At 40.7% G+C, this 22,328-nt stretch overlaps 1 protein-coding gene across 1 annotated transcript in view; it reads left to right on the top strand.

The window, feature by feature from the left end:
- CRCP (CGRP receptor component) overlaps positions 1-21,995 on the top strand; it is a 56,447-nt gene extending 34,452 nt beyond the window's left edge. The window contains exons 5-6 of the mRNA XM_063457251.1: positions 16,036-16,093; positions 21,657-21,995. Of these exons, the coding sequence (XP_063313321.1) occupies positions 16,036-16,093; positions 21,657-21,794 (196 nt within the window). The 3' untranslated portion in view covers positions 21,795-21,995. The remainder of the gene's footprint in view (positions 1-16,035; positions 16,094-21,656) is intronic.
- Positions 21,996-22,328: the final 333 nt, after the last annotated feature.

Raw genomic sequence — 22,328 nt, 5'->3', positions numbered from 1 at the left:
TTAAGATCAATTAATTTATTACTTGTCACACAAAGAATGTGGTGTATCTGCTCACGTGTCCTTGTGGACTCCAATATGTGGGGAAAACATCAAGGAACTTAAAAACAAGGATACGTGAGCATATCTACAATGTAAGGAGAGGTTTTTTAAAACATAGTGTTTCTTCACACTTTTTAAACGTCCATGGCGGGAATCCTGCAGGGCTTAATTTTTTGGGGATACAGGCAATTAAACCCCATTGGAGGGGAGGTCAGTTCGAGTCCACATTGAGCCGCTGTGAGATGAGGTGGATCTTCAATTTGGAGACACTGACCCCGGGTGGGCTCAATGTGGACTTCGAAATGGCAGCCCTTATTTAGTAGATCTGGCTTTTTCCGTGCCCTTTTTTTGCCATTTTTGAATTTTATAAAATATATATTTTTTTATTATTTTATTGATATACTTCCCCTTTAAGAACTGCTTTTTTCTCCTCCATACATTGTATTTTTCCCCTTAGGGGAAAAGAGGATCTTTTCTCATTAAAAAAACAAAACAAAAAAACTAAGAGAACTTTTTTCATGGAAAAATGTTTTTCCGTTTTTACTAGTAACTTGGAATTAATTTAAATCTAGAGAACAGGTATTTTTCTCCTAATATTGTAGAATGTATCATCTATTGGAAAGTTCTATTAAGCAGGTTTTATGTCAACAAAAGCGAACAGATTATTTTCAATTGATTCATTTTCCCTATTTGCAAGTATGTTTTATAAGTAAGATGCCAGTCACAAAGATGGCGTCTGAACACAATAACGTCCGGGTTGAAGGACACAATACGAATCAAACCGGGATGACGTCATTGACGCTAGTCAGGTGGACGGACCCGGAAGTGACATCACAACACGGAAGCGATTTGGACTTTTACCCGCGAAAATTGAAAGCACTGGATGTATTTAAAGAGACTGAATCAGCTTGTATGTTATGCACCTTAGAAGAAGACGGAAGTCGAAACGCGTTGTGCTTTGCATTTTTTATATATACTATTTGTTTTAAAAGTATTTCTAATAAATTCCTTTATACTTAACCACTTGGTCGTTTGAGCTGTGGTGTGGTGTGACCGGAGAAACACTGGGAGGCGGCTGGAGCTGATCTCGCTGGATTGTACAGTATACAGGAGATTTGAGGAGCCTATACAGGGAGTGCAGAATTATTAGGCAAGTTGTATTTTTGAGGATTAATTTTATTATTGAACAACAACCATGTTCTCAATGAACCCAAAAAACTCATTAATATCAAAGCTGAATATTTTTGGAAGTAGTTTTTAGTTTGTTTTTAGTTATAGCTATTTTAGGGGGATATCTGTGTGTGCAGGTGACTATTACTGTGCATAATTATTAGGCAACTTAACAAAAAACAAATATATACCCATTTCAATTATTTATTTTTACCAGTGAAACCAATATAACATCTCAACATTCACAATTATACATTTCTGACATTCAAAAACATAACAAAAACAAATCAGTGACCAATATAGCCACCTTTCTTTGCAAGGACACTCAAAAGCCTGCCATCCATGGATTCTGTCAGTGTTTTGATCTGTTCACCATCAACATTGCGTGCAGCAGCAACCACAGCCTCCCAGACACTGTTCAGAGAGGTGTACTGTTTTCCCTCCTTGTAAATCTCACATTTGATAATGGACCACAGGTTCTCAATGGGGTTCAGATCAGGTGAACAAGGAGGCCATGTCATTAGATTTTCTTCTTTTATACCCTTTCTTGCCAGCCACGCTGTGGAGTACTTGGACGCGTGTGATGGAGCATTGTCCTGCATGAAAATCATGTTTTTCTTGAAGGATGCAGACTTCTTCCTGTACCACTGCTTGAAGAAGGTGTCTACCAGAAACTGGCAGTAGGACTGGGAGTTGAGCTTGACTCCATCCTCAACCCGAAAAAGCCCCACAAGCTCATCTTTGATGATACCAGCCCAAACCAGTACTCCACCTCCACCTTGCTGGCGTCTGAGTCAGACTGGAGCTCTCTGCCCTTTACCAATCCATCCATCTGGCCCATCAAGACTCACTCTCATTTCATCAGTCCATAAAACCTTAGAAAAATCAGTCTTGAGATATTTCTTGGCCCAGTCTTGACGTTTCAGCTTGTGTGTCTTGTTCATTGGTGGTCGTCTTTCAGCCTTTCTTACCTTGGCCATGTCTCTGAGTATTGCACACCTTGTGCTTTTGGGCACTCCAGTGATGTTGCAGCTCTGAAATATGGCCAAACTGGTGGCTAGTGGCATCTTGGCAGCTGCACGCTTGACTTTTCTCAGTTCATGGGCAGTTATTTTGCGCCTTGGTTTCTCCACACGCTTCTTGCGACCCTGTTGACTATTTTGAATAAAACGCTTGATTGTTCGATGATCACGCTTCAGAAGCTTTGCAATTTTAAGAGTGCTGCATCCCTCTGCAAGATATCTCACTATTTTTGACTTTTCTGAGCCTGTCAAGTCCTTCTTTTGACCCATTTTGCCAAAGGAAAGGAAGTTGCCTAATAATTATGCACACCTGATATAGGGTGTTGATGTCATTAGACCACACCCCTTCTCATTACAGAGATGCACATCACTTAATATGCTTAATTGGTAGTAGGCTTTCAAGCCTATACAGCTTGGAGTAAGACAACATGCATAAAGAGGATGATGTGGTCAAAATACTCATTTGCCTAATAATTCTGCACTCCCTGTACAGTCAGAGCCTGCTAAAATAGGCTCTGCATACCGTGAGTGACCCAATACCTAAATTGCTCATATCAATTTCATCAAACAGTATTATGCTATGTGCATTTTGTTTATGTTTTTTCTAGATTGATTCAGTAGACTGCTGAAGAATCTATTGATGTACAGATATAAGTATATTATGTTTGTATAGCACCCCCCTTGTATATTTCTCTCTTTAAACTAATTTCACTACTATACAACCACATATGCCTAGAATCGGGGACTTGGGGCACACTGTCAGGGTACCTGAAGTCTCTACCTCCAAGAGAGGTAGAGACTTAGACGTCCATCCGTCCGGACGGGCTGTTTCCTCTGTTCCTCGTGGTCCATCCGGTCACGTAAACGGTCACTTCCTTTTCTAGCATGACGTCCGGAAACCGACGTCATGACGCCAACCCGGAACGACCTGTCACTCAATCCTTCAGAGACTAATCAGGACTCGTCGGAGGCGTGTCTACCCTTCCGAGCCAGGGTATTTAAACTTGCTTCTCCCATTTGCTCATTGCCCTGTCGTGGTTCTAGTCTGCCTAGTCACACAGTGCTCTTGTATTTCTGTTATCCCTTTGGTTCTGACCCGGCTTTGACTTACTCTGTTTATCTCTGTTACCCTTGACCCGGCTTGTTCCTCGCTTACCTGTCTTCTCGTTCCCTCGACCTCAGCTTGTCTTTGACTATTCTCTATATTCTCCGTACGTTAGTCCGGCCATTCTAAGGTCCGGTATACGTATCCTGTACCTGTTTGTACTCTGCGTGTTGGATCCCTGTCCTGATCCTGACATTACGACAGGGCCAATGGATCCTGCAAGTACAAACAGTCAGCTTGGTCCTTCTGATCCTAGGTTCGAAGCCATGTAGCACAGAATGGATCAGATGGCGCTAGCACTACAGGCGTTATTGTCTCGTGCTAATAACCCGCCAGAGGAGACGCATACTACTTCTATTTCTCCTGTGAGCTCAGGCCTAGAGGTAGCCACTGTAGGTGCCTCTTCCCGTATTACACCACCAGTACGTTATGGTGGCTCACCTGAGAAGTGTCGTGGTTTCCTTAACCAGATCAGTATCCACTTTGAATTACAACCTCGCTCCTATCCTACAGATAGGGCGAAGGTTGGATTTATTATCACCTTACTCATTGAGAAAGCTCTGAGATGGGCCAACCCATTATGGGAGAATGATAACCCTTTGGTATATAATTATAATGCCTTTGTAGCTGCCTTTAGAAGAACTTTTGACCCTCCTGGTAGAAAGGTCAATGCAGCTAGATTACTGTTGCGCCTGAGACAAGAGAACCGAACTCTTGTGGATTATGCACTAGAGTTCAGGTCTTTGGCGGCAGAAGTTAAGTGGAACGAGCAGGCATATATAGATGTATTTTTGAATGGGCTATCAGATGTAATCCTCGACGAGGTTGCTACTAGAGAGCTTCCTGAAAATTTGGAGGATTTAATTTCATTCATTTCTCGTATTGATGAGCGTTTAAGAGAGAGACAGAACACTCGAGAGAGGAACCTTAGACCTTCATTTAAATTAGCTCCCGCATTTCAAAGTCCTGATTCCACTACCTCACTATGTCCTGAACCTATGCAGATAGGCAATACTCGCCTCTCAGAGGAGGAGAGGCAGTACAGGAGAAGGGAGGGATTATGCATGTATTGTGGAGTCAGAGGTCACCTACGCCTGAATTGTCCTAATCGTTCGGGAAACGCTCGCACCTAAGTTTCTCTAGAGGACAGGCCTTGGGTGTTTCTATTTTGTCCTCTACGCATAATTATAAAGATCACAGGCTTCTGCTACCAGTTTCTTTAACTTGGGAAAGGGGAGTACTAAGGACCATGGCTTTGATAGATTCCGGTGCTGCTGAGAATTTTATCGATCAAGCCTTTGCTACTAAACACACTATCCCATCCCAGTTAAGGGATACACCCTTGGCCGTTGAGGCCATAGATGGTAGACCTTTACTTGAGCCTGTTATCTCTCGTGAGACCATCCCAGTTAGCTTAACTGTTGGTATCTTACACGAGGAAAACTTATCGCTTATGCTTATTTCATCCCCTTCTGTTCCCATAGTCCTGGGTTACCCATGGTTAAAAAGACATAACCCTATTATTGATTGGGAGTTAGGGGAGATACTCTCATGGGGCCAGGGTTGCCAGGAGAATTGTTTACGGAGGGTTTCCCCATTGGGTGTAATTAACACACCAGGTAGTTCTACCCAGTCTACAGAGATACAGATACCACCCCTGTACCTAGACTTAAAAGCAGTATTCGACAAAAAGAATGCTGATACTCTACCTCCACACAGGACCTTTGATTGTAAAATTAACTTACTACCTGGTACCATGCCTCCGAGGGGCAATGTATACCCCCTATCCACTAAGGAGAATTCAGTTCTAGAGGAGTATATTCGGGAGAATCTAGACAAGGGATTCATTAGGAGATCTTCTTCTCCTGCCGGGGCTGGGTTTTTTTTTGTTAAAAAGAAGGATGGTTCACTAAGACCTTGCATTGATTACCGAGGTTTGAATAAGATAACCATCAGAAATGCCTATCCGATTCCCTTGATTACCGAGCTGTTTGATCATCTGAAAGGCTCTAAAATTTTCACCAAGTTGGACCTCAGAGGGGCATATAACTTGGTGAGAATCCAGCAAGGACACGAGTGGATGACAGCGTTCAATACCCGTTATGGGCATTATGAATACACGGTCATGCCTTTTGGTCTTTGTAACGCACCTGCAGTATTTCAGGATTTGATTAATGAGGTTCTTAGGGAATTTCAACATGATTGTGTTATTGTATACCTGGATGACATACTGATACACTCTAGAGAGGTTGAGACCCACCACAGACAGGTCAGAAAGGTATTACACAAACTCCTGCAACATGGCTTATACTGTAAATTGGAGAAATGTAGCTTTGACCAGTCTCAGATAGACTTTCTTGGATACGTGATTTCTGGGGAAGGCTTTAAGATGGACCCTGACAAACTCCAGTCCATTTTAGAGTGGCCTTTGCCTAAGGGACTCAAGGCTATTCAGAGGTTTATTGGTTTCTCCAATTATTATAGGCGCTTCATTAAGGGATACTCTTCTATTATTGCACCTATTACCAATATGACCAGACAGGGGGTTGACACTAAGACTTGGTCTAATGAAGCTCTCGCTGCTTTCAAGACTCTCAAGGATCTTTTTGCTTCTGCTCCAATTCTAGTCCATCCTGATACGACTCTGCCGTTCCTACTCGAGGTCGATGCCTCTGAGACAGGCGTAGGGGCTGTTCTGTCGCAAAGGTTAGGGGTGGATAAACCACTACACCCTTGTGGGTTTTTTTCTAAGAAACTGTCTGGTCCTGAAAGTAGATATGACATTGGCGACAGGGAACTCTTAGCGGTCATTATGGCCTTAAAGGAGTGGAGACATTTATTGGAGGGGACCTTACATCCTGTTACTATTTTAACGGATCACAAGAACTTGTCTTATATTGGGGAAGCTAAGCGACTGTCCGCCAGACAAGCTCGTTGGTCCTTATTCCTGACCCACTTAAATTATGTGCTTACTTATAGACCTGGTTCTAAGAACTCCAAAGCCGATGCTTTGTCTCGCCAATATGAACCTTCTACTATATCTGAACCGGTTCTTTCCTCTATAGTTCCGAAATGCAATATTATCGCCAACACGAATCTCAGGATTCACTCTCCGTTACTTGCCGAGATCATTAAACTGCAACATCTAGCTCCTAAACAGACTCCTGAAGGTCGACGTTTCGTTCCTCCTGTTCTACAACTGGAACTGTTGCAATATTTCCACAACAGCAAGGTGGCTGGACATCCTGGTATTCGCAAGACATGTGCTTTGATCTCTAAGGACTTCTGGTGGCCTGATTTACGGAAGGATATTAAAGATTTCATCGGTGCATGTGAGGTTTGTACTAAGACCAAGCAACCTCATACCCTTCCCTGTGGATTTCTGCACCCCTTAGAGGTTCCAGAGAAGCCATGGTCCTGTTTGGCTATGGACTTTATTGTCGATTTACCTATCTCTAAAAAACAGACTGTTATCCTCACCGTGGTTGACAGATTCACCAAGATGGCTCACTTCGTTCCTCTGCCTAAACTCCCGTCTTCTCCCGAATTGGCGGAGATATTCGCAAGGGAGATTTTTCGATTACATGGGATACCCTCCCAAATTGTATCTGACAGAGGTTCCCAATTTGTTTCCCGTTTTTGGAGGTCCTTCTGCTCTCAACTGGGTATCAAATTGAATTTCTCTTCTGCCTATCATCCTCAGTCTAACGGAGCTGCTGAACGCACCAACCAAAAGATTGAACAATATTTACGTTGTTTTGTTTCCGAACACCAGGACGATTGGGTTGGTTTGATTCCTTGGGCGGAGTTTGCACACAACAATCTCGTTTGTGATTCTACTCGTTCAAGCCTCTTCTTCATGAATTATGGCTTTCATCCATCTATTCTTCCTTCGGCTTCTTCTTCCCAGGGGGTGCCGTCGGTTGATGTTCATGTTGCCAATCTGAGGAAGTTGTGGGATCAGACTCGACAGATTCTTCTGCACAATTCTATGCTGGTTAAGAAACATGCTGATAAACGTAGAAGGGCGGCTCCGGTGTTTGTTCCAGGTGATAGAGTATGGTTGAGTACAAGAAACATCCGTTTAAAAGTGCCTTCCATGAAGTTCGCTCCTCGTTATATTGGACCTTAAAGGGTGCTAACTCGCATTAACCCAGTTGCGTATCGTCTAGCTCTTCCAACTGCCTTACGCATCCCTAACTCATTTCATGTTTCATTGTTGAAACCTCTAGTCTGTAACAGATTTTCCTCCACATCATCCTCTCCTCGCTCTGTTCAGGTGGAGGGTCAGGAGGAGTATGAGGTTAACTCTATTATCGATTCTCGAATCTCCCGGGGGAGAGTACAATATCTGGTCGATTGGAAGGGATATGGTCCTGAGGAGAGGAGTTGGGTACCTCAGGAGGATGTTCATGCTCCTCGTCTCCGCAGGGCGTTTCACTCCCGCTTCCCATCTCGCCCCGGTTCCTTCCGCCCGGTGGGCGTATCTGAGAGGGGGGGTACTGTCAGGGTACCTGAAGTCTCTACCTCCGAGAGAGGTAGAGACTTAGACGTCCATCCGTCCGGACGGGCTGTTTCCTCTGTTCCTCGCGGTCCATCCGGTCACGTAAACGCCGGCCGCGAGGGACTCACTTCCTTTTCTAGCATGACGTCCGGAAACTGACGTCATGACGCCAACCCGGAACGACCTGTCACTCAATCCTTCAGAGACTAATCAGGACTCGTCGGAGGCGTGTCTACCCTTCTGAGCCAGGGTATTTAAACTTGCTTCTCCCATTTGCTCATTGCCCTGTCGTGGTTCTAGTCTGCCTAGTCACACAGTGCTCTTGTATTTCTGTTATCCCTTTGGTTCTGACCCGGCTTGTTTGACTTACTCTGTTTATCTCTGTTACCCTTGACCCGGCTTGTTCCTCGCTTACCTGTCTTCTCGTTCCCTCGACCTCGGCTTGTCTTTGACTATTCTCTATATTCTCCGTACGTTAGTCCGGCCATTCTAAGGTCCGGTATACGTATCCTGTACCTGTTTGTACTCTGCGTGTTGGATCCCTGTCCTGATCCTGACACACACAGACATACACAGACAAATGGGAGACGGATCTGGGGGAGACGTTAGAGGGGACAGATTGGCAAGATATCTGGGAGGCTAACGCAAAAGTTTCCATATGCACGGCCCTCCAGGAACAAGCATACAAAATACTACTACGGTGGTACACGACCCCTCTCAAACAGTGCCACATGCAACTAAGCCCCACAGACACCTGCTGGAGACTCTGTGGAGAAAAGGGCACATACATTCATATGTGGTGGCACTGTGCCAGGGTTAAAACGTATTGGGGGAAAATAGCAGACCTAACCTCAAATATTCTACAAACGAAGGATAACGCCAGACCCTTGGGCGTGCCTACTATCCTGGCCAACAGAGGGACTAAACAAACACGACCAAAAACTACTGAACATGCTTAACTTGGCAGCTCGCAGAGCACTAGCACAATATTGGATTAAACACGAAGTACCCCCGATCTCCCTAGTTATCTCCAAAATCAGGGATAATTACCTGATGGACAAGTTGACCGCACAGGTTCGCGACACTAGCGCCACCTTCCAAAAAACTTGGGCACTCTGGGAACAATACGACATATAACATGTTGAGTCATAGTCACAACTCCGCTTGTTCAAAAGTAGGAAACACAGCAGGACATACCCACAGTTACAGGATTTATGTTTTATGTTTTATAATTTATATATTATATCTTGTTTGTTACTTTTCCTTATCTATGTCTCGATGCTCAATTTTTTCCGATGTATGCATGGAACCAGCGTATTGAGACAATATCTAAATACACGTGGACTTGGCACAACACAATAATATGCTTAAAAGGCTTCTGCGCAAGCCTCATGAAAGGTATCATTATATGCACTAACATACCCTTCCTTTCTGTAATACACCTATTAAGATACTTCTGGTGATTAGGCCTCTGCGTAGGCCAAAAGTACTATTATGCAAGGTGCCGGTCGGCGTTTAAATAAAGAATTGAAAAAAAAAAAAAAGAAATGTAGATAAGCACATAAGAGCTAGCTTATATAATTTAATGACAAACTATAATTTCCATCAGAGTGGAATAAAGGGAATCACTGTATAATCCCTGTTTGAAACCGCAATAATGCGTAGCCACAATAGACAGCACAGAAACTATAAGAGTAGGTAGGAGATAAAACAAAGGTTGTGAATGTAGATTGTAAAGATCGGAATGAGCACTTCCAAACACTGTAACTAGATGGAAATTCGTAAAGTGACAGGGACAGACTGAGAAACAATAACCGCTGATACCATTAGCAGCTACAAGTCATTGATGGGATTACATCAATAACTCCAGGAAAGCTCGTAATTGGCTCACTTAAACACAAAATAAAACATGACAGAAAATGACAGTTGCGCTAAAAAAACATAACTTGACAGTCTTCAGTGCCTTAGGGTTAAACTGCATGTTCCAGATGACTTCTTTTATAAAAGTAAAAAAAAAAAACAAGACTGAAGAAAAAGGGAAAGTCTAAATCCACAGTCTTATGGGACAAAATGGGTAATATGGGCATAACCCAAAAAGAGCAAATGTTAGAAAAAGGAAAAAATACTATTATTTTGCAATATGGCAGGGTTAGTATATTTACTAACCTGCCAATGCAACCTAAAATATGTTGGTAAAAAGTTCCATCTCTTAAAACAATGAATTAAGGAACATATTAGATCTCCAAGAAATCGGATCGATACCCCCATTTCGAGACATCTGAGGGATTGCCATGCAAGTGACCCTAAGGGTCTACTTTTTTGTGGCCTCGAACTGGATAAGAGAACTCAAAGGCGTGGGGATAGATTTCTTAGGCAATGAGAATCCTATTGGATATATAGATTGGGAGAAGAATTCTCGTTCTCTCCTTTTATCTAAGCATCCACTCTTTTAATCTTTAATCAATTTTTTCTAACCACAAGTTTCTCTCAAATATATAATCCATTTGTCTGGTTAATACGTTGTCAAGTTCCTTGCCTTACGAACTGGCTTACCCCACTTCTCTGTGCAAACGCTACTCGTAAGAGATACTCTCATTTCGTCTAATATTTAAACATTTCCTTCATATCTCTGCTCAAGCTGCATTCTAAAAAAGTATTTGTATACGGTTACTTTGCAATACAATGAATACCTTCCAGATAACTTTGTTTGAAAACAATTGATACAAGTTAACTCCCATTTCTGTACTAGATTGGAACTACTGACTTGAATTTATAGGGGTTATACAAGTGGTATCAAACTTAGTTGTATTTATCCCTATGTACTGATGCTGGCAGGCAATTTAGGAGATTGTCCATTTTTATTCACTTCACATAGTCACTGAGTGTTTCACTTATTATTTGTTTTCTCTAATAACAATTTATTTTATTTTTTTATTTTTGATGTTTCATACCGTTTGTATGGATCCTAAATGTGGGTAATCTGTTTTGAGACTTGGTTCCAGGCTCTTTAACCTGGGATCTTCTCTCAAAATTAATATTTTTTCCTTTTTCTATTTTATAAAAGTGTAGATTTAAAGAAAAAAATGCCACTTCTATAAAGCATATTTGTCCCATCTTGCTGGCTGGGTTTCCTGCCTCACTTTCTTTGAACTATAGTTTTTGCGGAAGTGAATGGCTGTGCTGATCTCCAGTCATACATTTCTCAATGAGTAGATTGAGAAGTTTATGACTAGCAGTCGCACACATGCGCAATGAGAAGACTCTGACTGGACACTTTTACCAAAAATTGGAGGGTTTACAGTAGCTGCAGAAACTAGTTCTGCAGCTTTTTCATACCCTCCTCACCTCCATTATTACATCTACTAAAATGGTAGAATAGTTTTTTTTGTTTTTTTTATAGCTGGTGTGATTTGGTATGGTGTTAGGCAGAACTTGACTCCCCCTCAGCCATTCCATTAGAGGGGGTCAGGTTGTGGTCTCCAGGGAACTTTGTTTCTTTATTAAACTATTCAGAAATGGTTATGGTGCCCAGAGTGTCCCTTTAACATTCTCTTTACTATTTTGAATTCGTTTGGGGCAGGGAATAGTTAACTGGTGGGATAGGATGCATTTTCATAGCATATAGACCATTTATGTCTATTTTAGCAATGTAACTTTATCAAACTAATCTGTTAATCGGCCCCTTCATGTTAAGAAAAAAAAAAGGAAATCCTGTCATTCATTAATGTAGCAGACACTCAGAATAAATTGCGGAGACTCGCTGGTGGCTGCCAGTGGCAGCAGTGACTGTTATATCACTCCCTTTACTATGAATGCTAGATTTGTAAAACAGCCTTGTTCAGGGTGCCATATAATAAGTGTTAGATAAAATAAACCCCACTGTTGTGCCATTTGATCCCTGCGAGGCTTTGAGAGACAGTCCTGCATACAACAGTAAATAGAGTTTCTAAAAGAGCGGTCACATGGCCACAATAGGTGTCCACAGTGCTGCCAGCAAGGGGACTGCCTGAACTGATAGGCAGTCCCCCTGCTGGTGAAAAAGTAAAAAGAAAGTTAATTAAAGTAAAAAAACATTTTTTTTGTATTTAATAATTTTTTTATATATATGTAATTTTATTCTAACTGTATTTTGATATTAATATATATATATATATTATATCAAAATACACATATATATATAATCTGCTACCCCTTGGTCACTGCAGGAATCATGGTGATGGCATGATCTTGCTACCCCTAGGGTCACAGCAAGTTAGAACCCCAGGTCACTAAAGGGGTCTTTCCAGGGGGTCACCTTTGCACAGGGCCTGGTACTGAAGACTTCCCAAGGGAGAGAGGCTGAACTCCCTTGAGGCAGAAGGTAACAACCCTCAGGTAAGCCAAAAAGAAAAATTCTCTAGTCTTAAAATGAGGGATATGACAGGAACAAAAAGATTGAGGGTGAGAGGAGTTACTTAACTTCTGTTTTAATTAGGTTCCTGTCTGGTTAGGGATAGGGAGGAGCTACCCATTGTTGTGCTGCCATGGGTATGGCCAGGACATACATATATATATATATATATATATACACAATATATATAGAGAAAGGATGCACTCTCTGTCTTTCAAATAGTAGAAAAGTATTTAATCCATCAAAAGGTATACAATAAAATGACCGACGTTTCGACTCATTCGGGTCTTCCTCTTATAATAGTAAAAGAGGGCTTGCACTTACGGTATTTAGACGTAAAAAAGTTTTCTTTATTAAGAGTTATGGAATGAGTGCAAGCCCTCTTTACTATTCTATATTTTTTGGCTGTGGCTTAAAGTGCACTCATCATTTAATATTTGGGTTAGTCTGAGTGCAATGACCTTGGTGTCTTATATATATATATATATATAATTTCATTCTGTGTATATCTTCTTAACAACCGTCTGACAAAAATCGGTTAAGGACCGCAGACGTACCTAGTAAGTCCGCGGCAAATAGGAGCCCTGGACTTGCCTGGACTGGCTTCCCGCGGCGATCGTGGTCGGGGGGGGGGGGCTGCCGGAGACCCCTGCAGCAGCTCCGGCCACCCCGGCCCTCCAGGGCTATGTGATCACCATGATCACATCGCTGCAATAGCACTCTAGGAGCTATCAGCAGGGGTACTGTTTAAGCTCTCAGGCAGTCGCCCAGGCTGCTAATAAATAAATAAATATGTTTTATATATTTATATGTATAAATATATATATATATATATATATACACACACACACACACACACTTTTATTTCCTATATATGTATAATATAATATAATTAAAGCATTTTATAATATATTATACATATATAATGCATATTTATGATTTCATTATAAATGTACTTTGAGATATATGCACATATATCTCAAAATACACTTATAATGAAATCATATGTATGTAAACACAAACACCGCAGGAATGTAAAAACAGCCCTGGTCCCAAACGGTAAGAAAATTAAAAAGTAGTCTGGTCACTAACTGGTTAAAATCATGCAGGCTGGCAGGTAAATCCTTGCTACATACAGCTTCCCCTCGTTGAGCTTTCCCTTGGTACACATGTGTAATGCCAGCTTCTGAAAGACTCTGAGAACCGGGAGTATGCTTGTTCTGGGAGGCAGGGCTTCCCAGAACAAGGTGTGCGGACGTAATGACAAGATGACGCGTTTTGACGATTACTCGGCTTCCTTAAATCCGTTTTCCAACAGTTCACAGTCTCTTTTAAGATCCATTGGGTGGGCATGAGTGGTCCATAGAGATGAGATGAAAGCGAGACTGGCTTGCAGATGGCCTTTCTTTTGAGGCCTGCTTGTGGTATCTGATGAGCCCCTTAAGGCCGTATACTCTGCTTTCTCCACAGCTACCATCCTATTAACCGTGCAGGGTTTTCTGTTTTCTACTCTACTCCTTTTTATGTTATGCCCATTACCCAGTAGCATCACCGCTACCTTGTTTTACCCGACAGTCTGGACTGTTTTAGTTTTTTAATCTGTTTATCTCTTTCTGAGAGGTTTTATCTTCTTTTCAGCTCCCTTTCTATTCCTACCTAGACATTTATGCCTAGCCAACCAAAGCAAGCCCTTATGGTATATTCATCTCATGTCTAGCTAATCCTTTATTAACAATTCGGAAGAATCACAGCCTCTTGGATGTATCTGCCTAGCCTGATGTTCTTTTTACAAAATTGTGCTATTGCTATGTATGCCATGCCAATATCCTATGTTACAATATACTATGTTTGTTTCTATATGCTTGACAATGCTGTCCTGGCATCGTCAGCCTGTTTTTTATCTTATGCACAACCTAAATAAGGACAAAAGAAAGGTGTGCTCAAAGCATGCTGTAGTAGCTATTGTGCCAGGAGTGTCCTTGAGCCCCCTTCCATTGTAAGTAAACAATTTTAAAGTTGTCTGATTTCTTACCTGAGGTACGCTGATAGCCTCTCCCTGTCCCCACTACAGTTGACTGGAAGCTTTCTGTCTGAGCTAAGCCCAGGGCTGAGAGTGAAAGATGATGCTTCAAGCTCTATATATATTCTATTTAAACCCAGAGGATGCCGTGGCACAATTTACTAGCTACGGTGTTTGGAATGTTACTTTAATGGTTCTCTCATTACACTATCCCAACAATGTAAAACTGCATTAAAAGTGTCTTTGACAACTTTCTGGGGTCATATTTTGCAAAGAACTAGAGATGGTGACCGCTCTGCTTCCAGACCCAGTGTTCATTGACAAGTAATTTTCACTTACCTGAACCTACCCCTCGCGCCAACTGCCATCTTCTTTGGTAAGGTCCTACTCAGACCCTGGTGCTTCAACTGCCAAGAGCCGAGGTCAATGCTGTACTCTCGTCCAAGCACACTGATGTCTATGAAAGATCCTACAAAAGTGTGTGATCTTCCACAGACGGTGCCCTATTACCTTATGACAGCTGAAGACTTGACAACATTAGCTCTGCCTTTTGTCAAGATTATGAAAAATACATAATGCAAAGTAGTCCTTTTAAATTTGAATGCAGTTGTTATGGGGACAGGAGTGCCTGGGCACCGTCTTACCTTCAGATGTTAATCCATCTTGCAGCCCCTTACTGACCCCTTTGCCCCCATGTCCCGCCCTAGCCACTAAAGGATTAATCTTTAAGCACCTACCTGATTCCAGCACCAAGGTCCTTAGCACTGGGTCGGGCTCCTCCTCTGACATCAGCCAATGGGGGAACCTAATGCCTTCCCCAAAGGAATGCATTGACCCATTGCTCTCATATGGGGGATTTAAAGACGCTGGACGTCTAAACTCCAGGAAGTGTGTCTACTGGGTGTTAAACTACAATAAATGTGTTTAGAAATCAGTCTGTGCAAATAATGTACCTGGTTATTGCTCTAAATTACATTTGTATAAATTGTAATTAGTAAGTCATCTAAAATTTCCCACGATAGCCCACCCCTGGCTGCACCCCCACTCACAATCATAAAATGAATGTGCCCCTCACCGCCCATTTGAAATGTTGGGAGGTATGCAGAAGGGAACTGTAACGGAAGTATCTGTTACCTTGGCACTTGGAGAGGACTGCAGGTCACCTCCTTCCCACCGACTATGGGCCCTGGTCTGAAACTGGGTTCTGTTTGAGGTGGGCACACAGGGGCCATTTTGACTGCTTTTCACCCTTGTTTTGGTTTGCCACTGTTGCTAGACTGGAGTACCCTTTTTATAAAGGAGATTGTTTCCGATTTGTGATGATTCTCCATTGCCCTCTCTTGGTGAAACTGGAAAATGAATTGATTTGCAAATTAGGAAATTGCAGAAAACTGTCCAGTTGTATCTGTATATCTGTGTTTTTCCATAGTTTGAAAAGTTGTGATTGTGTTCTATATTTGAGGCATTATCGTATTGCTTGTTATTTAAGTTATGTATGTTTGTTTATATTTATATGGAATTCACCACATGTTAAAGGACAAGTAACCAAAGGCTAGTCCTTGTCCAAAAAAAAAAAAAAAAAGTTGTGTGTGTGTGTTAGTTCCTTTAGGCCATTGTACCATGGCCATTGGGAGTGGAGTGCGTAGATTACAAGATAATGTACAGACTAAATCTCTTTTTTGAAAACCTGAACACTCATATCAACAATGACTGCATACATAAAATATTTGTCTTTATTTTATATATATATATATATATATTTTTTTTATTATTTTTTTTCTGTAGAGCAGAAAAGTTGCAGCTGCTTAATCATCGACCTTCAACTGCTGTTGAAATACAGCTGGTATGTATAAACTGACTCTTTTATGGTAAAATCATTCTTTTATCTGCATGCGTAATTGCATACTTGTATTGAACTGTATAGCAGGAGTATAATATATATAGTATGACAGTATAGACCTATTAGTGTTGGTGTAGCTGCTTGTAAGGGTAATTCCTTTGCTGCTCATCCCACTTTTAGGAAGCTTAGTTCAGAAACATATGGGTTTCCAAAAGTTAACCGTTACTGTACTTAAAGTATAACTGCTTGACATAAGTTTTCTTTGAGGATATGGTTTTGCACCTGTTGCGTTAATAGGTACCCAAATAAAAATAAAAATAAAATTCTTTACTAAAGTACGTAAGAAAAAAGGAAAGTACACCCTCTTTGAATTATGTGATTTTAAATATCATGACATAATAACAGTCATCTGTTTCTCGGCAGGTTTTAAAATTAGGTAAACACAACCTCAGATGAACAATAACACCTAGAAGACCTATTACATCATGTCATGATTAATTTAACAAAAATGAAGCCATTTGTGAAGTACACCATTACAGCTTCCATAGGAACTAATTAGGTTGCAAAAAAGGTGATTCTAATCAAATGCCCCTAATTAATTGAACATTAGCAAGTGTAACCACCTCTATCAAAGACAAAGTTTAGCAGCTTCCTGGTCTGGATCATTCAGGTGTGTGTGTTAACACAATGGCAAGGCATAGTGTCAAGACCTCAGCAATGATCTTAGAGAAGCAATTGTTGCTGATCATGATGCTGGGAAGGGTAATAAGACCATCTCCAAACAATTTAAAGTCCATCATTCTACAGTGAAAAAGATAATTCAAAGTGGAAAACATTCAAGACAGTCTTTGACGTCTCAGCTAATTTAGACGTGCAATGCTCAGAGAAATTGCAATAAACCCAAGAGTTGTATCTCAGAATTTAAAGGCCTCAGTTAGCATGTTAAATGTTAAAGTTCATGACCGTACAATTAGAAAAAGACTGAACATGTATATTTTGTTTGGAAGGGTTGCCAGGATAAAGCCTCTTCTCCCTAAAAAGACCATGGCCAAACCCAAACACAGCATATCAGCACAAACCCCACATACTAACTATTAAGCACGGTGGAGGAGGGGTGATAATTTGGGCGTGTTTTGCAGCCACAGGATCTGGGAACCTTGCAGTCATTGAGTCGACCATGAACTCCTCTATATACCAAGTACTCTAGAGTCAAATGTGAGGCCATCTGTCCAACAGCTCAAGCTTGGCCGTAATTGGGTCATTTAACAGCACATTGATCGCAAGCACACCACCAAATCTACAACAGAATGGCTGAAAAAGAAAAGAATCAAGGTGTTGCAATGACTCAGTCTAAGTCCAGACCTCAACCCGATTGCTGTGGTGGGACTTTAATAGAGCTTTAAATATACAAATGCCAGCAAACCTCAATGGACTAAAGTAACGTTGTAAAGAATAGTTTGCCAAAATTCCTCCACAACGATGTAAGAGACTGATAAAGTCATGCAGAAAACGTTTGCTTCAAATTATTGCTACTAAAAATGATTCTACAGGCTATTGAATCATAAGGTGTACTTAGTTTTTCACACATGGCTTTATTTTTGTTAAAGGACCACTATAGTGCCAGGAAAACATACTCGTTTTCCTGGCACTATAGTGCCCTGAGGGTGCCCCCACCCTCAGAGTACCCCTCCCGCCGGGATCTGGGGAGAGGAAAGGGGTTAAAACTTACCTTTCTCCAGTGCCGGGCGGGGAGCTCTTCTCCTCCGATCCTCCCATTCGGCTGAATGCGCATGCGCGGCAAGAGCTGCCCGCGCATTCAGCCGGTCGCATAGGAAAGCATTTACAATGAGACAGCCACTAGAGGCTTTGAGGGCTGGATTAACCCATTTATAAACATAGCAGTTTCTCTGAAACTGCTATGTTTATAAAAAAAATGGGTTAACCCTAGCTGGACCTGGCACCCAGACCACTTCATTAAGCTGAAGTGGTCTGGGTGCCTAGAGTGGTCCTTTAAATAAATCATGACCCGGGTTTAATATGTCATGTGTGGTTGTTTATCTGAGGTTGTATTCACATCATTTTAATACCTGTTAATAAATAGATGATTATTATTATGTCCTGATATATAAAACCATAGAATTAAAGGTGCTAGGCATACACTACCCCCCAACCGCACTGTAAAGGTTAATAAACCCTTATTGTACTTACCCGATTCCAGGACTGATCCCTGTCGGCGCTGGGTTGGTGCTCCTCCTTCGTCACCCGACGGGGGTGTTAATGCGCATGCATGGCATATTTGCTACTACCCATTGCTGCAATGCTTTTGTATGGGAATTTTATCCCCGCTGGATTTCCTCATGCAGAGCATGAGGATGTCTAGCGTCAGTTAAGCAACCAACAAGCAGAAAGTGCCTCTAGTGGCTACCTGATTGACAGCCACGAGAGGCAGTCTTAACCCTGCAATGTAATTATTGCAGTTTATCAGAAACAGCAATAATTAACATTTCAGGGCTAAGGGGACAGGGTTACTGCACCCAAACCACTTCAATGGGCTGAAGTGCTCGGAGTGCCTATAGGGTCGCTTTAAAAGAGGATGTACTTTCTTTTTCCAAGTACTGTAGATAATTTTTAAGGAGGTTTTTTTCTTTTTTCAGTAATATGTGATTTTCTATCATGCTTTATCATTTGGGAGAGTATTAAAATCATATCAAATTAGAAGTGTATGATAGACATTTTCTCCTGTTTTTAATACACTGCAAAGAAAAATATCTTTACACAACTTTAGTTCCAAACAGTAACTTTTTCCATTACTAAGTATGGTGGTGTATTATTTTGTATTATGTTCCCTTGTAAAACTTTTTACAAACTGGATCAGTCTTTGAATATGTATTGCAAGAATCTGCGTTTGATTTAACTTAACCATGAAATCAGAAACCAGAGACGGAGATCACAAAAGACTACATTGCAGTTAGAAGTGACAAATGTATTTCTCAGAAAAGCATTTTCTACTATTTTGGTAGTTGTAATAGCTAAAAATTATCTTACCAAAAAAAAAATGGTACCAGCGCAAAAAGAAAAATGTAAAACATGGTATCAGCCAGTGTTAAACACACCAAACACAGTCACTGTACACCAAAAGAAAGAAAGTCTCCCATTACCAAAAAAAGAAAAAAAACACCAACAATATAGTTACTACTCAAGAAAATGGTTCAATTTTGAACCATTTTACCGGAGTACTAAAACTTATCTTATTTTACTTGCATTTTAATAACACTGCACCCAGACCGTTTCAATGAGATGTGTTCTTGGTGCCTATAGTGTCACTTTAAGTTGCGAAAATAACATATTGGTCTGCCCTACAAGAAGAGTTAATTGGGGGAGGGAGGCAATTTCTAAGGAATGCCTTCTCATAACTTCCATTGGCTAAATTAGACCCCATCCTCTGAGCCCTAATGACTTTCTTTGGGAAATCTGAACTTTCCTAATACTAACTGGATGTCTGGTTTCTGGCTGGAAGAAATTCATAGAGCATGGTAGCTGGTCTAGTGTTTATGCAAATCTGCTTTGATGTCTCTTGTCTGAAAGACCTACACATACATTCTCTCACAAGGCAGAGACGACATTTTGTTTAATATTTAATGATTTACATTATAAACAAGTTTTTGTCTGTGCATGGCTTGTGTGAACATTATATGATAAGCTGCCTTCACTTTCCATTCTGCAATTATCATATTGAAAACCTAGAACCAATAGTTTGCGTTTACTTTATGGCAGTCTGATTTACAGTCTATGCCATTTTATTTCATGTGCAAGAGTTCTCCAAGTTTGAAAGAATGTTAATGGAAAAGAAGTTTTGAAAATATTTCAAGCCACAACATTGTGGTGAATGAACAGACTTATAAAATTGACCTAATAATACTGGGTACAATTTGCAAAATGTGTGTAAAATCAAAGGGTTATTGTTTTTTTATACATTTTACACTTTCTAACTGGATTAAACTAAAAGCAGTCTCGCTAGTTTGCAAGAAGTTAACTTTTGCATTGAAATGGACACTAGTTGGAGTTGACACATTATTATTTTTTTCTAAGCCTTCACAACTAGAGTAGTTTTGGCATGTTGTTCATAACCCCTTCATGACTGAACCTTTTCCAAAATTTCATACGTTTGTGAGAGGCCTTTTTGGCACTTTTATGGTGTAATACACTATCTGGGATATTTCCTAAAGTGAAAATCGCCAGTACTTCAAAGTAAATTTAACATTTAAATGGACACTATAGTCACCAGAAAAACTACAGCTTAATGTTCGGGTGTGTATAGTATGTCCCCAGAGGCTTTTCAGAGAAAATGCAGTGTTTACATTGCTGCCTAGGGACACTTCCAGAGGTTCTTCCAGATTTATGAAGTACATCACGTTTTAGATTTCATTCTGTTCTTGGTATTTACAAGTCACATTGAAAATACTGTTTAAATATTTAAAGTGAACCTGTCATGACAAGCTCAGTGTAACTGAACCCCCATAGGCAATGCATTTATCATTTATCATGGTGATAATTGATATATTCAGTTGAGGTAATCTAATAATTTTGCTTCAGTGCTGCATCAACACAAAAGCTCTTAGAGAAGTGACTGCAGAAATGACTTGCACATTTGACTGACCTCAACTAAAAGAGCATTCCAAATCCAAAATGCTGACAAGACATATTGCAATGTCAGGTGATCTTTTCGGCCATTATTGGGCCTTGTCAATGAGGTGCAACTTATATCTATTAATATACCTATTAAGGCACAGTGAGCAAGGGGGTCCAAATTTGAATTACTCTTTTATCCTGATGTCTCATCAGTGCTGAGGCCAGCATCAGCTCACAGAGGCAATCAGGCACACGGGGTTACCGGGAAACCTCCTGGAGTCTCACTCCCTACACTGTTCCTAAAAAAAAAAAAAAGTCTGAAAATGTTTTAGCTTTTTTTTTTTGCGCAGCCTGTTTAACTGAGAATTTATCTTTTCCATCACTGTTAATAGCCTGCAACAGCCTTCTGTGTGTAATTAAGTCAAAATAACAGAGTAGGTGATACAGTGTTCTAAAGTAAACACACTGTGTTAGATCTATTTGAAAATTAAACTAATTTTCTTTTTTCATTGAAACTTTGTGAGTCACAGCCAGGGGAGGGCCACGTAAACATAGTTTCGTAGTTACATAGCTGAAAAGAGACTTGTGTCCATCAAGTTCAGCCTTCCTCACATATGTTTTTGCTGTTGATCCAAAAGAAGGCAAAAATCCTAGTCTGATCAGAAACACAAATGATCTAACTCCTAAATGGCAAAGAATTAAGCAGTATGACTGCAATAACATGATGTAACACTGAAATTACTTTATTAACCTAAAGTTCTTTTTGTTGATTAGAGTGTCCCTTTAAGGGGTAACATACATTTCTTGTGTAGAATGTATAGCTTTACAAATCAGTTGTGTAAGTAAAAGTTATAGTGACAATAATAGTAGGCTGTTGTGTGCTGTGTGCACATGTTGCTATGAATTTACGGTTTTCCAATCTTATCTCCTTCAACAGATGGTGGAGGAAAGCGAAGAAAGACTGACTGAGGAACAAATTGAGCAGCTGATCCAACATGTGACCGGCATACTTCCTGGAGACCCAGACACAGAAATGGTTGATCAGTCAGACATGGTTGAGGAAGACAACCAATAAGGAATACGGGTTTCTTCCATTCATTTCAAAACATTTTCATTTGTAATTGTGTTTTTTTTTATCTACGTTTATTCTGACAAAGACCATTTTTGGGGGTTTGGAATAGATTGCCCTATCTGTCATGATATAGACAAGATCAGGCTGTGTGCTACATTTGGCTTAGCATCATAAGGGATGTAATGTGCCAGAGGTTGTTTATTCCTTTGTGGCCTACATGAATCCGTGGTGAAGATGTACCATTGTTTATGTTTAATGTTCCTTTTTTTTGTATTACACCATTGGCTCGTGTCACAAGTAAAAAAAAACATAACTTCGAACAGTCCCAGAAGGACAGTACAGTAAAAATATAGGGCATTGAGCCACTAAGAGTGCTTCTACAGCATTTTGCACTTAAAAAAAAGTTAGGGAGTATGCCAAAAAAGTACATTCAGTATCTGGAGGTGCAGCCATAGTCTCCCCACTGCCCTGGAAGGTTCTCTACCTGCAGTAACCGCTCCCATGGGTTATGGCATGTACAGAGCTTAACACCCAAAG

Source organism: Pelobates fuscus, chromosome 1 (genome assembly GCF_036172605.1).
Source record: "Pelobates fuscus isolate aPelFus1 chromosome 1, aPelFus1.pri, whole genome shotgun sequence".
NCBI lineage: Eukaryota > Metazoa > Chordata > Amphibia > Anura > Pelobatidae > Pelobates > Pelobates fuscus.
This window is presented reverse-complemented; position numbering and strand designations above follow the sequence as displayed.